This window comes from Pterocles gutturalis, unplaced genomic scaffold (genome assembly GCF_000699245.1).
Source record: "Pterocles gutturalis isolate BGI_N339 unplaced genomic scaffold, ASM69924v1 scaffold6126, whole genome shotgun sequence".
Classification (NCBI taxonomy): domain Eukaryota; kingdom Metazoa; phylum Chordata; class Aves; order Pterocliformes; family Pteroclidae; genus Pterocles; species Pterocles gutturalis.
In genome coordinates, this window is record NW_010097642.1 from 16,750 (window position 1) to 30,372 (window position 13,623).

Below are 13,623 nucleotides of genomic sequence, written 5' to 3' on the forward strand. Positions count from 1 at the left end.
GCAGAAACTCACACAATGATGCAAATGAACACAGGAAAACAAAAAGATGCCCTTAAAAGTGTAACAATTATTAATTTTATTTTTCCAGTAAAATATTCACATAACGATATCAGAATGGAATGGTACAGATGAATTCAGACTGGTTTTTAATTAGTTTGCACATAAACATTTTTAAAATCTAAAAATTTTATGGTCAGTTTACAGATTTTAGTAGAAATTTTGATTCTTACAAAGCAAGTATTGCTTTACTATTGTCATTATTCCAGTCAATAATATGACTAATAAGTTTTCATGTTGAACAAGTGTCTGACATTGACATCTTCAATAAATCAGCCCTTAGCAGATCAATCCAAGAAGAAAATATTGTTAAACTGTGTTGCACAAAGTTTCTTCACTTCTTCTGTAAAAAAAAAAGAAAAATAAGATATTTCAGTATATTTTACAGGAACCTGTGCAAGAAAAAGCCTGGGCATCATCCAGGAGACTACAATTAAATTAAAACAAAACCCCTAGGAGTTTCTAGTGTAGAAATACACTTAATTTTATTCTGTCTTCAGTGAGAGAAAGTTGAGTCAAGTCTGACATGTCACACTGTCTGAAAGATGAGTTGTATTCTCAGTGGCTGAAGTGTGATGGTTCGAGTTCACCTTGTCAAACTTTTATGCTGCAACAGCAGAAGACTTAGCTTCAACACAAAGAAGTATATTGTGTTGTAAGGTGCTTGTAACCCCTCTTCAGGGGAAGAGGGATTAGTGTAGTCTGGTACAATAAATCAAGTCAGAAAAACTTTTGCTTTGCGCTATTTGGCAGACAATACTTCAGGGGCAGCAGTACTTGAAGTACTCATTTACTGTTTCTGTAGGGCAGGTTTGATCCTGAAAGACAACTGCAAATCATTGGGTCATGCAACTTGATCCTCTTTTTAAAATTCAGGTTGCTAAACTTAAATATTAATTCTTTCCCATAATCCAAGTGAGCACGTTGCCTTCTCTTAAAACAGAGAGCCTTAAAATTGCTGCAAGTAAGACCCAAACTGCCCTTTCTCTTAGTCTGTTTAAAAGCTTATTGGGTCTTAATGTTAATTTGACTGTTAGTCATAGTGAATCATTCTCAAAACAGCATTAGAAACAGGACAACAATGAAATGAGGAGCATGGATAGGCTATACATTGTATATAAGCAACCAACCCATGGATCACTGACAAATAAAACCTAACTCAGAGGTAAATATGTTCATCTCTCACCTGTAATACACTTCATTAATTACTCCTAAACTAAGCTCACAGAGCTCTCTTATTTGAAGGAGGAAGAATGACTGATTAATAATTAAGAAGGTCTGCTGAATATTTATGCTGTTCTTTCACAGCTGGTAAAAGGCAGACTAAAAAACTTTATGCAAACTTACCTGGTCTAATCATAGATCAATCCCTCTCTAGATTTCTTGTGAGATGGATTTTATTACTTCTCCAGGGACATATATTTTAGTAGTAACTGTATTTAAAGGTAATAAAAAAAACAATCCTTACCATTAACTTCAATCAGATTTGCATTTTTTTGATTCAAAATAACATACAGTTCTCGCTGGTCAGACTTTTTCCCAACTACCCAGTAATCACTCATTGCCTTCACAATAATTTCCTCATCTTCATCAACTCTGAAAGAAGTTTTAGAAAGTAAAGAAGGTGGCAGAAAGTTCATCTTCAACAACTTCATTGACAGATAAAATTAATGACAGCGTAATGTCATAGTTGCGGTTGCACAGTACCAAAGAGAGACTACCCATGCTAACTTAGACATAATTCAGCAATGCAGGATGAAGGATTCATAAATGGCTGCTTTGGACAGACTTAAGTGCAAAAGCAGTAGACTTCACATCCCTTTTAAGTTTGCTATGGTTACTCTGAAGCTTCAAATAGATTAGATATTTTATTGGATAGAGGCCCTGGCCCTTCTTTGAATTATTTTTTTAAAAGAACAACAGAAGTTTTGTTTAAGACAGACTACTAAACCAACACAAAACACCAAATATGACCCACGTTACACCATTTATCTCACATAGCCATCCATGAGCAAAAAGACATGAAAGCTTCACTCATTTGAAAAAAAAAAAATCTACTTGACAGAAGCAGTTACAAACTATTTAATAGTTAAGCATTACCTGGAGAAGTCACTGTTGATGTCACCGAGAATCTTCATGAGGTCAGGGTGAACAGATGCAAGTGATACACTGGGTGTTTTCCTCATGTGAATGGTACTTTTCTCTGCCAGGTTCATGTGATTGAAATAGATAAACTTAAACTGAGGCTCCTTCTCAGCCCTAGCAAGATTAAGAAAAAAAACAAAGTGACTTGTGAATACTGACATGTTCTGTAAGCACAGGCTTCACAGCAAACAGGTGGCCAGCCAGTGCAAAGCTTACTCAGGCATCCTGAAGTTATCTTCCCGTTGAAGACACCAAGTACATTAAGACTTGTGGCATGATCAAACTTCATCTTAACAGGATTTAAAAAGAAAAAAAAAACCAACCTGCAAAACCAACCAGTTTTTCCCCTTCTGCTGCTTAGGCTGCTAAGTACATAGACACAGGGGAGTCTAAAGGCCTTGTCTCACTTCCCAGTAGTAGTTTGCATCTTCCTAATGAGCTGTTTTTTCTGTCCCCATTTTGTTTCCTTGCTCCCCTATGCCAGTCCATCTGGTCTGAATGGATGCTAGGTCTTTAATTGGGTTAATAAGTAATCTTCCACTCATGGCTTTGTTATTTGTTACAATCAGAAGAAAGAACACGGCCTCCCCATAGTTTCTGTGGGCCAAGCAAGAGACTCCTGCCTTGGCAGTCTTCCTCCCATTTCATCTTTTATTAAGTTAATATAAAATCTGTCACAACAAATTCAGACTGGCAAAAACTGGCTATAGCAATGGGTACTGCAGGCTATGTATTATTTAGAATCAGAGAGATACTGTGATGACACCACTCACCTTAGCAAATAACTAGATACCCTTGCTCTCTGTCACCCAGATGCATTAGCATCAAGAAACTGTATCACATTTTCAGGACACCATGGCATTAAACTTTAAAAAGAGTTAAAGCTGCCAAGGCCAGTCCCAGATGACATTAAAAAACCCCAAGTTTAATGATTTAGTAGATTGGCACAATTTCAAGTACATCCTATTCTATACCCTGCAATTTTGCTGATTTGGCATGCTACCACTAAATGAGTTCAGTCACACACCTATCTTTTGTTATAGGTGATGCTGTTCTTGCTTCCCCAACTAACAAATCTATCTAAAAATAAATACAATTTTATGGAAAGTCAGCTGTAATTCTAAGTGAAGTATATTTTCCAAGGCATTATCATCCTTTTTAATTTAACTTTTTTTTTTTTTTTGCCTCTCAAGTAGTTCGCTTACTCGTGGCAAAACAGAAAACGCAGCAACACTTCAAGAAGCAGTAATTCTGGAAAAAAGTACTCAACTGTAAAGCTTGCATGTAATCCACTCATTGAAATACCCGTTTCCAACTGTTCAACAAAAGTTGTTCTAGTATCTAGACCTTCATTTTCCTTTTGTAGTTGTAACAAAGTTTAGAGTTACATACAGTCTGCCCAAGCTATAAGTACTTGTCACTAAGGCAATACTCAGACAGAGCTAGTAGTGTCAAGTGTCCACTTGATGTGAAAAATACAGTTCTTTTTCTATCATTACACAAAACAGCAGCCTGGGAAAGCAGAAGTCAAAGGAAATCAGCATGAGGAAGGACATAAGCACAAAAACAGTGATTTTTTTTTAATTTTTTTTTAACTCAAATGTTCTACTAGCTGAAGGGCATTTGTGAACATTACGAGATTCTGGTTTTTCTCAATAAAAATTAGAAAGTAGAGACAGAAGTTAAGATTTATCAGGAACTTTTTTTTTTTTAACTCAAATGTTCTACTAGCCGAAGGGCATTTGTGAACATTAACGAGATTCTGGTTTTTCTCAATAAAAATTAGAAAGTAGAGACAGAAGTTAAGATTTATCAGGAACTTCTACTTCTCTACTTCTACATGTGGGATAGTGACAGAAGACTACCACCTCAGTTTGCATTTTTGCCATCTTGTATGTATTTCTGCAAGGACCTCATCTCTACCACGGGTCTGCTAGTTTCAGTTCACGTATGAAAGAAGCAAAACCTAGAAGTTCCGCCTCTTGTATCTGAATAATCTGCTGACAGCTGTCGGATGAGGAGGCAGAATCTCAATTGATAACAGTGAGATTTATCCGAGTATTTACCTGATTTTTTCTGCAACAATTACGCACATAGAAGAAAAAATGGACCCAGAAAATAAACATTTGTTCCTAAATTAATTACGTGTACGTTACTACTTCAGAGAGACCTAAATATGCAACAACAGGCACTTTATAAATGCTTAAGATGCAGAAAGGTAGATAAACGTGGTATAAAGTACACAGTTAACTCAATGCTTTCGCCATTTGGGCTCATGTTGCCATTACTTAAGCAGTTCATTAAACCTACGTTTTAACCCACTAATGAGGGACTGCAACAGGAACAGAAATGTACAAACCCCGATATTCTCTTATTGATGTTGTATTGTTCACATATGTCTGATGCTAACACGGTGAGTTGAGGCCCAACAATGCTGTCCAGTTTACGGCAAAACTCCAGCGTAGGTGGAATTGAAGCTAGGTGGCAGGTAAAGAAAAGGGAGACATGAGATTCTCTTCCCACAGTTGAAGGTAAAGTTTCTGTAGTTGTTTTCTTTAAACATCAGTAAGAGTCTTGGGACAAATTGCTCTCCTAACTATAACCCTATGGATGATTTAGAAAGCTCATGTCTCACTGAAGCAATATTTAGTAATTTTATAGTGTAAATTTAGTTACTTATACCACTGCAACAAAAATCAAAAGACTGATAAAAGCACTCATGAAGAAGAGATTCAAATAACAAATTAACATATTTTTCAAGAGCAAAACAAGTTGCATGTATAAACATTTTGTACTATGTCTTGCCAAGTAAGTGCTGGTAATAGGTACTTACCGTCAATCATAAAGCAGACAGCTGCACTCATGGCCTGGAACAGAAAAGTTAAAGCAAAAAACACATTTACAACAGGTTACCTCAACTACCTCAAATAAATGACAATATTTCAGTGAGGTCACACACACGTGAACCAGTCAAAAACTAGTTTAAAGGTAACACTTCAACAGGATAATCTCTTTGCAATCCTGTGCAACACAGGATAGTTACGATTTTAAAACAAACCAGTTAACAGTTTTTGAGTTGTAGAGGAAAGGTAAAATTTGCTAAAAAAGCATTTCATGCAAGGATATGTCTGCAAAGAACGTGCATTTCATTTTAAAAAATTAGTTTTTTGTTTTATTGATTAATGCTACATAAAGCCAGGTATGAAACCCCTTAAAGTAACTGAAGGCTGGTTGGGGAGGGTACAGGAAAGGGGAAAAGAGGATTCAAGCTTTAAAACTAGGAACACCAAAGAGTTTTCTGTCTCTTTGTTTCAACCTGGTTATATCAATGCATCTTTCCATACAATCCATGAGTACTTCACATCATTGTCATTTTCATTGTATATAGATTCCTAATTCTGTGAAATAATTGCAAAGAAAAATGTAATACCTTATAAACAATTAAATGAAGCTCTTCGTAAGTGTCATCAGTGTTAACAAATATTTTGGGGAAACGGCATTTTGCTTCTGGATCATTAAGATTTAAAGGTCCAGTAAGAAACCTAGAAAATAATTTGATAGGTCAGATGTGATGAATTCTTATATTTCAGTTTTTCCTATTTAACAGATGTTTTTGAAACTAGCACTACTTGCATGTATGAATATATTTGAATGCAATGAGTTTTCAGCTATGCAGATAGGTATAAAGCCCTTTATATATTATCTCAGCACTCTTACATTTTCAAAGTATTATTTACATATATGCCCCAAAGAGTTACAGAAACAGGATCAGAAAGCCAGAATAATGACAAGGAAATAAAATGTGCAAATCATCAAAGGAACAACAACAAAACTCCTTCCACATTCAAGTGGTGACTGTCTTTAACAACTCTTTTTTTTGTTGCTACTGGGAAAGCACTCGTGCTTTGCTTTCCAACAGGAGTGTATTACAAGCACCTAAACTTGGAGGGCGGTTGGAAACAGGGAGTGTGTGCCAATGCCTTAATCCCAAAAGAGTACAATAAATCAGCCAAGAGGAGTTTGAAAAATAAATATGCAGTAATGTTCATGAAGCCTTTTTTTTTTCGCCAGAGGTCAAGTTTTACATTGGACCAACTACGGTGTGACCCTCTGGAATGAACTGTGTGTGGAATATGTACTCCTCCCAAATATTTTGCCCTTGAGGGAAGAAGCAGTAGATGGTGACAGGAAACTAGCGCTACCTTCCATAGTGTTGTAGATTTCCTGGCATTTCAGCACGTATTGGAGAATCTCTTCCCGCTAACTGAACCAAAAAAGAACATACACAACAAAAAACAGCTTAGAGGTATTTCCTGTTACATTTTGTGGTTGTCTTTAAATCAAATCAAAGCAAACCATTTGCAGAAATTACCACTCATGAAGATATATACTCTTTGCGTAACATGAAAGAGGTAGAGCTAAAGTGTAAGAGGTTGTGATAGAACAGGGCATTCTGATTTTGCATTTATTAATTTTAAAACTTAGCTTATGGAGCTTTTTGATGGGGAAGGGATAACTAACTCCATATGGTCTTCTGGCACTCCACACTGCATTCACCCATTAAGCTGAAGTGATTCATTTGCAGTGCTGAGCAGTCATCAGGTATCAACATTCAGTGAACTCCCTATTCACCAGCCCATATTCAAATTATCAGCACAATTCATATTGTAAGCATTAGGTGCAAATACTACTCAGTTTTGTAAAGTGCCCTAAAAGCAATAAATCTCAGAATTCCTAAACAAAAATTTAAGAAGGTAGGGGGGAAGAGAGTGATACTCCTCTTTCGGTATTTTAGCCCTTAGTGGTACCAGATAAACAGAAAGAAAAGAAGAAAAAAAACCCCAGCACCTACCTCCACCCCCAAAAAGCCCCAACTACCGTACCTCAGGCTCCATGTGCCTTGGAAACAGAGATGTTGTGAGATATTTGTACAGAATTCTCATGTCATCTTGTTCCAACCCACTCCTAGAACATCAGGGAGAAAAAGAAACGGAAGTTTGTGCTGCAGTTCAGATCACATGTTTTCCTTTAACCAAAACTCTGGCAAAACATACACGAAACTAGGGTAGCAACATTTCAGTGTCTCAGTAGATTCAATCCCAGAACATTAATTTTCAATAAAATGTTAGTTTATTTGCTGAATACAAAACACATCTAAATTAGCCATAAACAAGAAAAGAAACAGAAATAATATTTAAACAAACAAAGATCAAATTTGCTATTCTTAAGGCCATTTTTAAGTAGAACTCTTCACAAGCATTGCAACTTTCTGATTCAGAATCAGATAAAAACCAATCCTTTAAATTAACCTTCTCTACTGAAATGTCCTGCAGAGGAACTTGCGTATATGCAGAGGCTCTGTGTGATGGACATGACAAGGACACTTCTCTAGCTGCTCCTCAGGCCAATGTGGAAGTAATAATTTGCTACAGGTTAGAGATTTTCAAGCCAAAGACCAATGTCTTTCTTACATATCACTCACCCTACCATTCAGTTTTCTCAGTTTCATGCAACTCTTTCACCGATTCAGCAGCTTTGCTATTATGGCACTTATTTATAGGATGAGAAATTGAAGACACAAGAATTATTGAAGTACCTACCAGATAAGCTGGTCATTGTAGAGAAATGCAGTATACTTGACTATGTTCAGGCTTTCTTCCATCCTATTAACAAATGACTGAATTTTCAAGTAAGTCATTTTATCCAGTGGAAAGAAGCTGATTCCACAAAACACATCCAGCAGATCGCAAGACTGTAAATGCAGGGTCTGCAAGTACTAGGAAAATAACAACAGTTGTTTTTTAGAATTCAGAAAGCTTCCAGTGTGTACATTTAAATGACAAATTTGAGTCTAATCCCCAGTAATCTATATTAACAATCCAAAAAAACCCCCTTCCAGTTCTGCTTGTATGACATAGGGCCTGTTGTGATAGGACAAGGGGTTAGCAGTTTTAAACTAAAAGAAGATTCAGACTAGATATAAGGATGTTATTTTTTACAGTGAGGGTGGTGAAACACTGGAACAGGTCACCCAGAGAGGTGGTAGATGCCCCTTTCCTGGAGGGGTTCAAGGCCAGGCTGGATGAGGCTCTGAGCAACCTGAGCTAGTGGGAGGTGTCCCTGACCATGGCAGGGGAGGTGGACTAGATGACCTTTAAAGGTCCCTTCCAACACAAACCACTCTATGATTCTATACGTGAATATTATTCCAGATGTCAGCTTGCTATTATTTAATCATAGTGACAACAGCTTTTAAGGCTAATAGGATCTTTTGAGAGGATAAGAAAGCACAGCCTTACTAATATTTAATTTCAGAACTAACTACATAGAAATATCAGCAGATAAGTCCATTAGTTTTAAACATGCAAAGGAAATATAGCCTCTGTTCATTCTCTTTCTTGATAGACTGTAACCTTTTTCAAGAGATTTCAAATGCACCATCAAATGCTCTCCTCTGTGAAAGATGGATTATCCAATGGCTCCCTCTACAGTCATTTCACATTACCAAAAAAACCAAGTAAAATACTTACAGACAAATAGTATGACAGATCTCTGTCACAGTTTATAATCTAAACCTCATTTCCTTTCAGAGTTTCAGTGCAGTCCAAGCCTGACAGCAACACGTAGCCAATTCATTCAACAGGGTTATAACAGAACAATGTGCATGACCAAACTTTTTAAGCTTTTCTAATTCCCCAGCAAAAAAGAGAAACAACTTTTCATTGGATTTATTTTTGTTATACAAATCTCTAGAGATTACTGTTTCATCTTAAGTATGAACTTCAAAGAAAAATAATGTTCTAAAGATAAAAATCTATTACTTCCCTTTTTGCCATGCTTTATTTTTTTAATTTAGTCTAGGCAGAAGTATACACCAGCTAATCAAATAAATACTCCTTGTTCCAACAGTGTCCATTCTAGAGTCTATGATACATCTCACAAAAACAAGCAAAAAAGCCCCCCAAAACCCACAAGCGATCGCTGTCCTAAAAAATCAAACTTCAGTTTTGTTTACAGTGTCACAACTGTTTTATTTTAAAAGCCTGTTAAGAAAACAAAATTTTAAACACCAGTATACAGTATATAAACTCCATCATTATCAGAGAAATCAATATTCACATCTCTACCACAAGAGAATTAACTGCTGACAGCAGGTTTCTGTTTCCTTCTGTGCAAACGAGAAAAATGGGGGCAGACAGACGCTTGATTGCCATCTTTTAAAGCTGGCTTGATGGAACTTTTCAAGTAGAAACTTAGAATCCTGCCAGACATGACTGACTACTCAGTTACATTATCTGAAAAACACCCAAGTACTATTTGATCAATTTCTTGATCAGAAATAGGTTTTGCTTTCCATCCTGTCACTAAAATATTTGCTATTAAAAACTTAAATTAAATTCTGAAGACTAAATAGAAGCAAGGCAGTATTTCCCGACTAGTTTTTTCCAAGGCACAAGTACTAATTCCACATGGGGGGTGGGGCGGGGGAGGAGAAGTTAAAAATTACAACTATTCATTACTTCACAGTACTATGGGACTTTAAGTCCGTGCATGCAGGTTGTGGAATCTCCATCCCTGGATATTTTCAAGACTCGACTAGCCAAAGCCCTGTGCAATCTAGTTTGAATGCAGTGTTACCTTCCTTTGCAGCCACTTAGAGAAGATTTTTGCATTTTATTTCCAACACAGAATCACACTGTATGTGTCTGAAAAATAAGGTCTTACCCGATGGAAAAATTTCTCTAGTCTCTCCTTTAGAACTTTTACACCTCCGTCTTCCATGGCTTTCAGGAATGTGCCATTGAAAAGCTAATAGTTTAAAAAAAATTAAAAATCGTCAGTTGGATAATAATTTACAACAATTTCTTATAACTTGGCCATGAATATAGCTAGATTACAATACAGCTCCTGTTTCTCAGTATTTGGACTCCACATACATCCAAATGCACTGCTTCTTTATTGAAAAAGCCTCTCTGATATTTGCAGAGGCCAGGTATATCTGGCAGCAGAGGCAGAATTAGATAGAAAAGGAAACTAAATAATTTCTCTACCATTAAATAATTTATCTGTTTTGCTTAAGTATCTTATGCTCTTGCTTTGTAAAAGCCAGTATTGTTTCTCCAACAGATAATATCTAACACCGAAAAAATCAAATGCTTAGTAGTGTAACTGCCCATGAAAGAAGAAATCTGGACCTCACAGAAATTAGAAAGCTCTTATTTTTACAATAAGCTAATGAACCAGCACAGGTTACTGCAAAAGCTTTATTTTTCTCTTCCATCACTATTACAGCTTCAGAAGAGCACAGACAATAGTAATGAGACAAGAATGTCAAAGCAATGATGAGGTTGCACACCCAAATGATACCATGAGGATCTCTTCCTCTGCCCAGAGGAGGAACCTCTAGTATTAACTCTACCTTGTACATGCTGTAGCACTGCTGTAGGACCGAACTATAAACCTTGTCCTGCAGAAAAGAGAGCAAGACACTAGTATAAGCAGAGGCAGAATTTAAAATATTTTGCCTGAGCTACACATACATTTTCAAAGAGCCAGCAAACACACAAATTAGAGAAACCAATCTCTGAAAAATTAAATAGCATTTTCAGTCAGCATCTAGAAATTTCTCTGTACTTATATTTCAATAAAGGCAGTCCTTCCCCCCTTACATTTAACACCAAAAGCACCTGATTAACTCATGCACAAGATACTGGTTACAAATAGTGCCCTTCCCTAAGGCCAGCGGTCAGTGAAAATGAACTTATTTCTGACTAGGTTTGTCTTCAGCCAGGTCAAAGGCTAAAGGAGGTGGGACACAACAGCAGGTTGTTATTGGGCCAGGATCTTAACCCAGATGAAAAAGAGACTATTTTATTGTTTGTCTGGCAAAATAGAGCACCTATGACACCAATCCTTAGAACACAATGAGGAACAGAACTAGTTAATGAATGGAGGTAGCATAAGCAACCAGCTTTTAAAATTCTGTCCCACCCAGCCAAATACCTTTCCTGTACATAGTTAAACTGACCTAAGGATACTGCAATTTGGACAAGAAATCCCAGGATAGTTAAGAGCTCTTTGTTTTTCCAGCTGAGTAAAGATTGCTAGCAGTTTTAAGAAAGTAGTAACGTGTACGCTTAAACCTAATAAAAATAACATAGATTTAAAGTCTTGCAAGAACTTTATTAAACAAACAGATCCTAAGAAATATTCTTGTGTACCAAGTTAAAAGTCTCACAGCTGTACATTTCACTGATGTTTACTGGGTGATCTTGAACTGCTATTTGGATAATTCTCTATCATGGTCTCTTCTTTAAACTTTATTGAAAAGTACTTTGCCATTTTTCCATTTATGGAGATAGATATGAAAAATAAATTTGGCAGCAGCTCAAAAGAATCAAATTTCTGGAGGTACTCTAAAATACAATATAACCTATTAAAAAAAAAAAAAAAAAAAAAAAAAGGGAAAAAGTTCAGTATTACCAGTAATTCTTCTTCCTGATACTCATAGACTGGCTTTCCATCTTTGTGTTTTTCTATTATGGGATTCCGTACAACCTAGAAAGTGGAACAGGCTGGTATTAGACAATGCAGAATGCATTGAGAACATTGCGATATAATGTTTTAGAAATATGCATATCACATGCATAAGTACCATGACCATCCAGAAGTTTTCTTCAGGTTCATGGAAAAATTGTCTATTCTTCTGTGTATGTAGGGATTTTGCAGGTTTTGTTGGACTAAAGGTCCTGGAAAGAAAACATACACGTAGACATAGATATTTATACACACTCACAAAAAGAAAACATATAATTGGGAAATTTAAAATGCAGTGCTTGTGCTAACACAACGAGCCATGCAATCAGACTTCATACCTTGTGAATTGTACTATAGCTTCACATAGTCCCACATTTCTAATTTTTTCATTCTTTTCTACTTCATTTGGGTGATAAAAGAGAATCTTCTTTTCTTCCTACAATTTGAAAAAAAGAATCAAAGCAAGTGCATTTTAACAGAATCAAAGTATTCAGAGTTCATGGCTTGCTTGGTTTTTAACTTTAATCCCCTGATTTCCTAGGCAGAATTTTGTCTTGTACCTAAATGGGCTTCTGTAATAACAGATAAAAGGCATATTTAAGCACACTTAAGCAGTCGGTCATCTCAGGATATCTCAAAATGCTTTATAAATTGAAAGCCATTGAAATCATAGGCCCTAGATACTTCACAGCTACTTCAAAGAACAGATAGCTTCAAAGCCAGATCAATGCATGGCTAGCTTCAAAGCTAGCTCAGATTGCTCGAGGCCTTGTCCGGTCAAGTTCTGAATATCTCCAAAGATAGAGATTCCACAGCCTTTCTGGGCCCTTTTCTGCTGTTTGACCACTTCCACTGTGAAGGATGTTTTCTTCTATCTCATCAGAACTTCACTTGCTGGAACTTCTTCCATAACCTCTCATCCTTTCACTTCAAGAACCTGACTCCATCCTCTATAGCCACCTTCTAGGCAGGTGAAGAGAGCCATGAGACCCCTTTCCATATCATCTCCTCTTCATGCTGGACAAATCCAGTTCTTCGAGGCTCCCCTGGTACACCACAGACTGCAGCCCCCTGACCGACTCATGGCCCCTCCACTGAGCCTACTTCAGTTTGTCGGTATTTTTCCCACTCTGGGAAGCCCCAGCCAAAGACAGTGCCTCTCAGGAGCACTGAGCAGAGGGGAAGAAATCACTTCACTTGACCTGCTAACGCACACTCGCTCACACAGCCCGGTGTGCTGTCGGTTTTCACTGCCACAGGGGCACAGTGCTGATTCACATACGACCTGTTCGGACTCCCTGGTCCCGTTTTGCAAAGCTGCTTTCTAGCCAGTCAGCCCCTGGCCTGTCATGCTGCATGAGATTATTTCATCCCACACGCAGGACTCTGCATTTGCCTCCACTGAGCTTCACGGGTTTTTTTCTCGCCCATTTCCCCAGATCCCTGAGGGTCCCTCAGAACAGCAGCCCTGCCCCCCAGTTTGGAGCCACCCATGCACTTGTGGAGGCTGCAGTCTCATCGCCCTGGTCAGCAGTAAGTAAGAAAGCAAACTGCCCTGTTCAAAAACTATTAAACCTCAAGATTATCACATGAACCACACAATATGCTGCTACCTAAAAAGAGAGCCTGTCACTTCTCGAATGTACTTGTTAAAGACCTCAATAGCAGGAAGATCCTAGCAATAACTTGAATTAAACAAAGTTAAACACTAAGTTTTCCATCATGTATCTACCTGGAGAAAATTATTTTTAGAAGTTGTTACTGCATCAGTAACAGATAGTTGCTAACAGACCAGCTCCTCAGCTAAAACATTTTACGTGCCACTGTTGAAAACCCCCTCGGTTACTGTTCTTTTGAGGCTGAACAGAGGCAGACGCAGGTGTA

At 37.3% G+C, this 13,623-nt stretch overlaps 1 protein-coding gene across 1 annotated transcript; it reads right to left on the reverse strand.

Annotated features, from left to right (window-relative positions):
• Window positions 1-55: 55 nt before the first annotated feature.
• On the reverse strand, window positions 56-12,171 carry LOC104466863 (vacuolar fusion protein CCZ1 homolog). Its single transcript, XM_010080455.1, has 14 exons — window positions 12,078-12,171; window positions 11,858-11,951; window positions 11,686-11,760; window positions 10,622-10,669; window positions 9,928-10,011; window positions 7,803-7,978; window positions 7,086-7,167; window positions 6,405-6,466; window positions 5,633-5,744; window positions 5,036-5,069; window positions 4,562-4,679; window positions 2,158-2,316; window positions 1,526-1,653; window positions 56-400 (listed from the first exon to the last, which is right to left on the reverse strand). The coding sequence occupies exons 2-14, from the start codon at window positions 11,864-11,866 to the stop codon at window positions 345-347; spliced, it is 1,143 nt and encodes a 380-aa protein (XP_010078757.1). The 5' UTR covers window positions 11,867-11,951; window positions 12,078-12,171; the 3' UTR covers window positions 56-344.
• Between the last annotated feature and the right edge of the window lie 1,452 nt (window positions 12,172-13,623).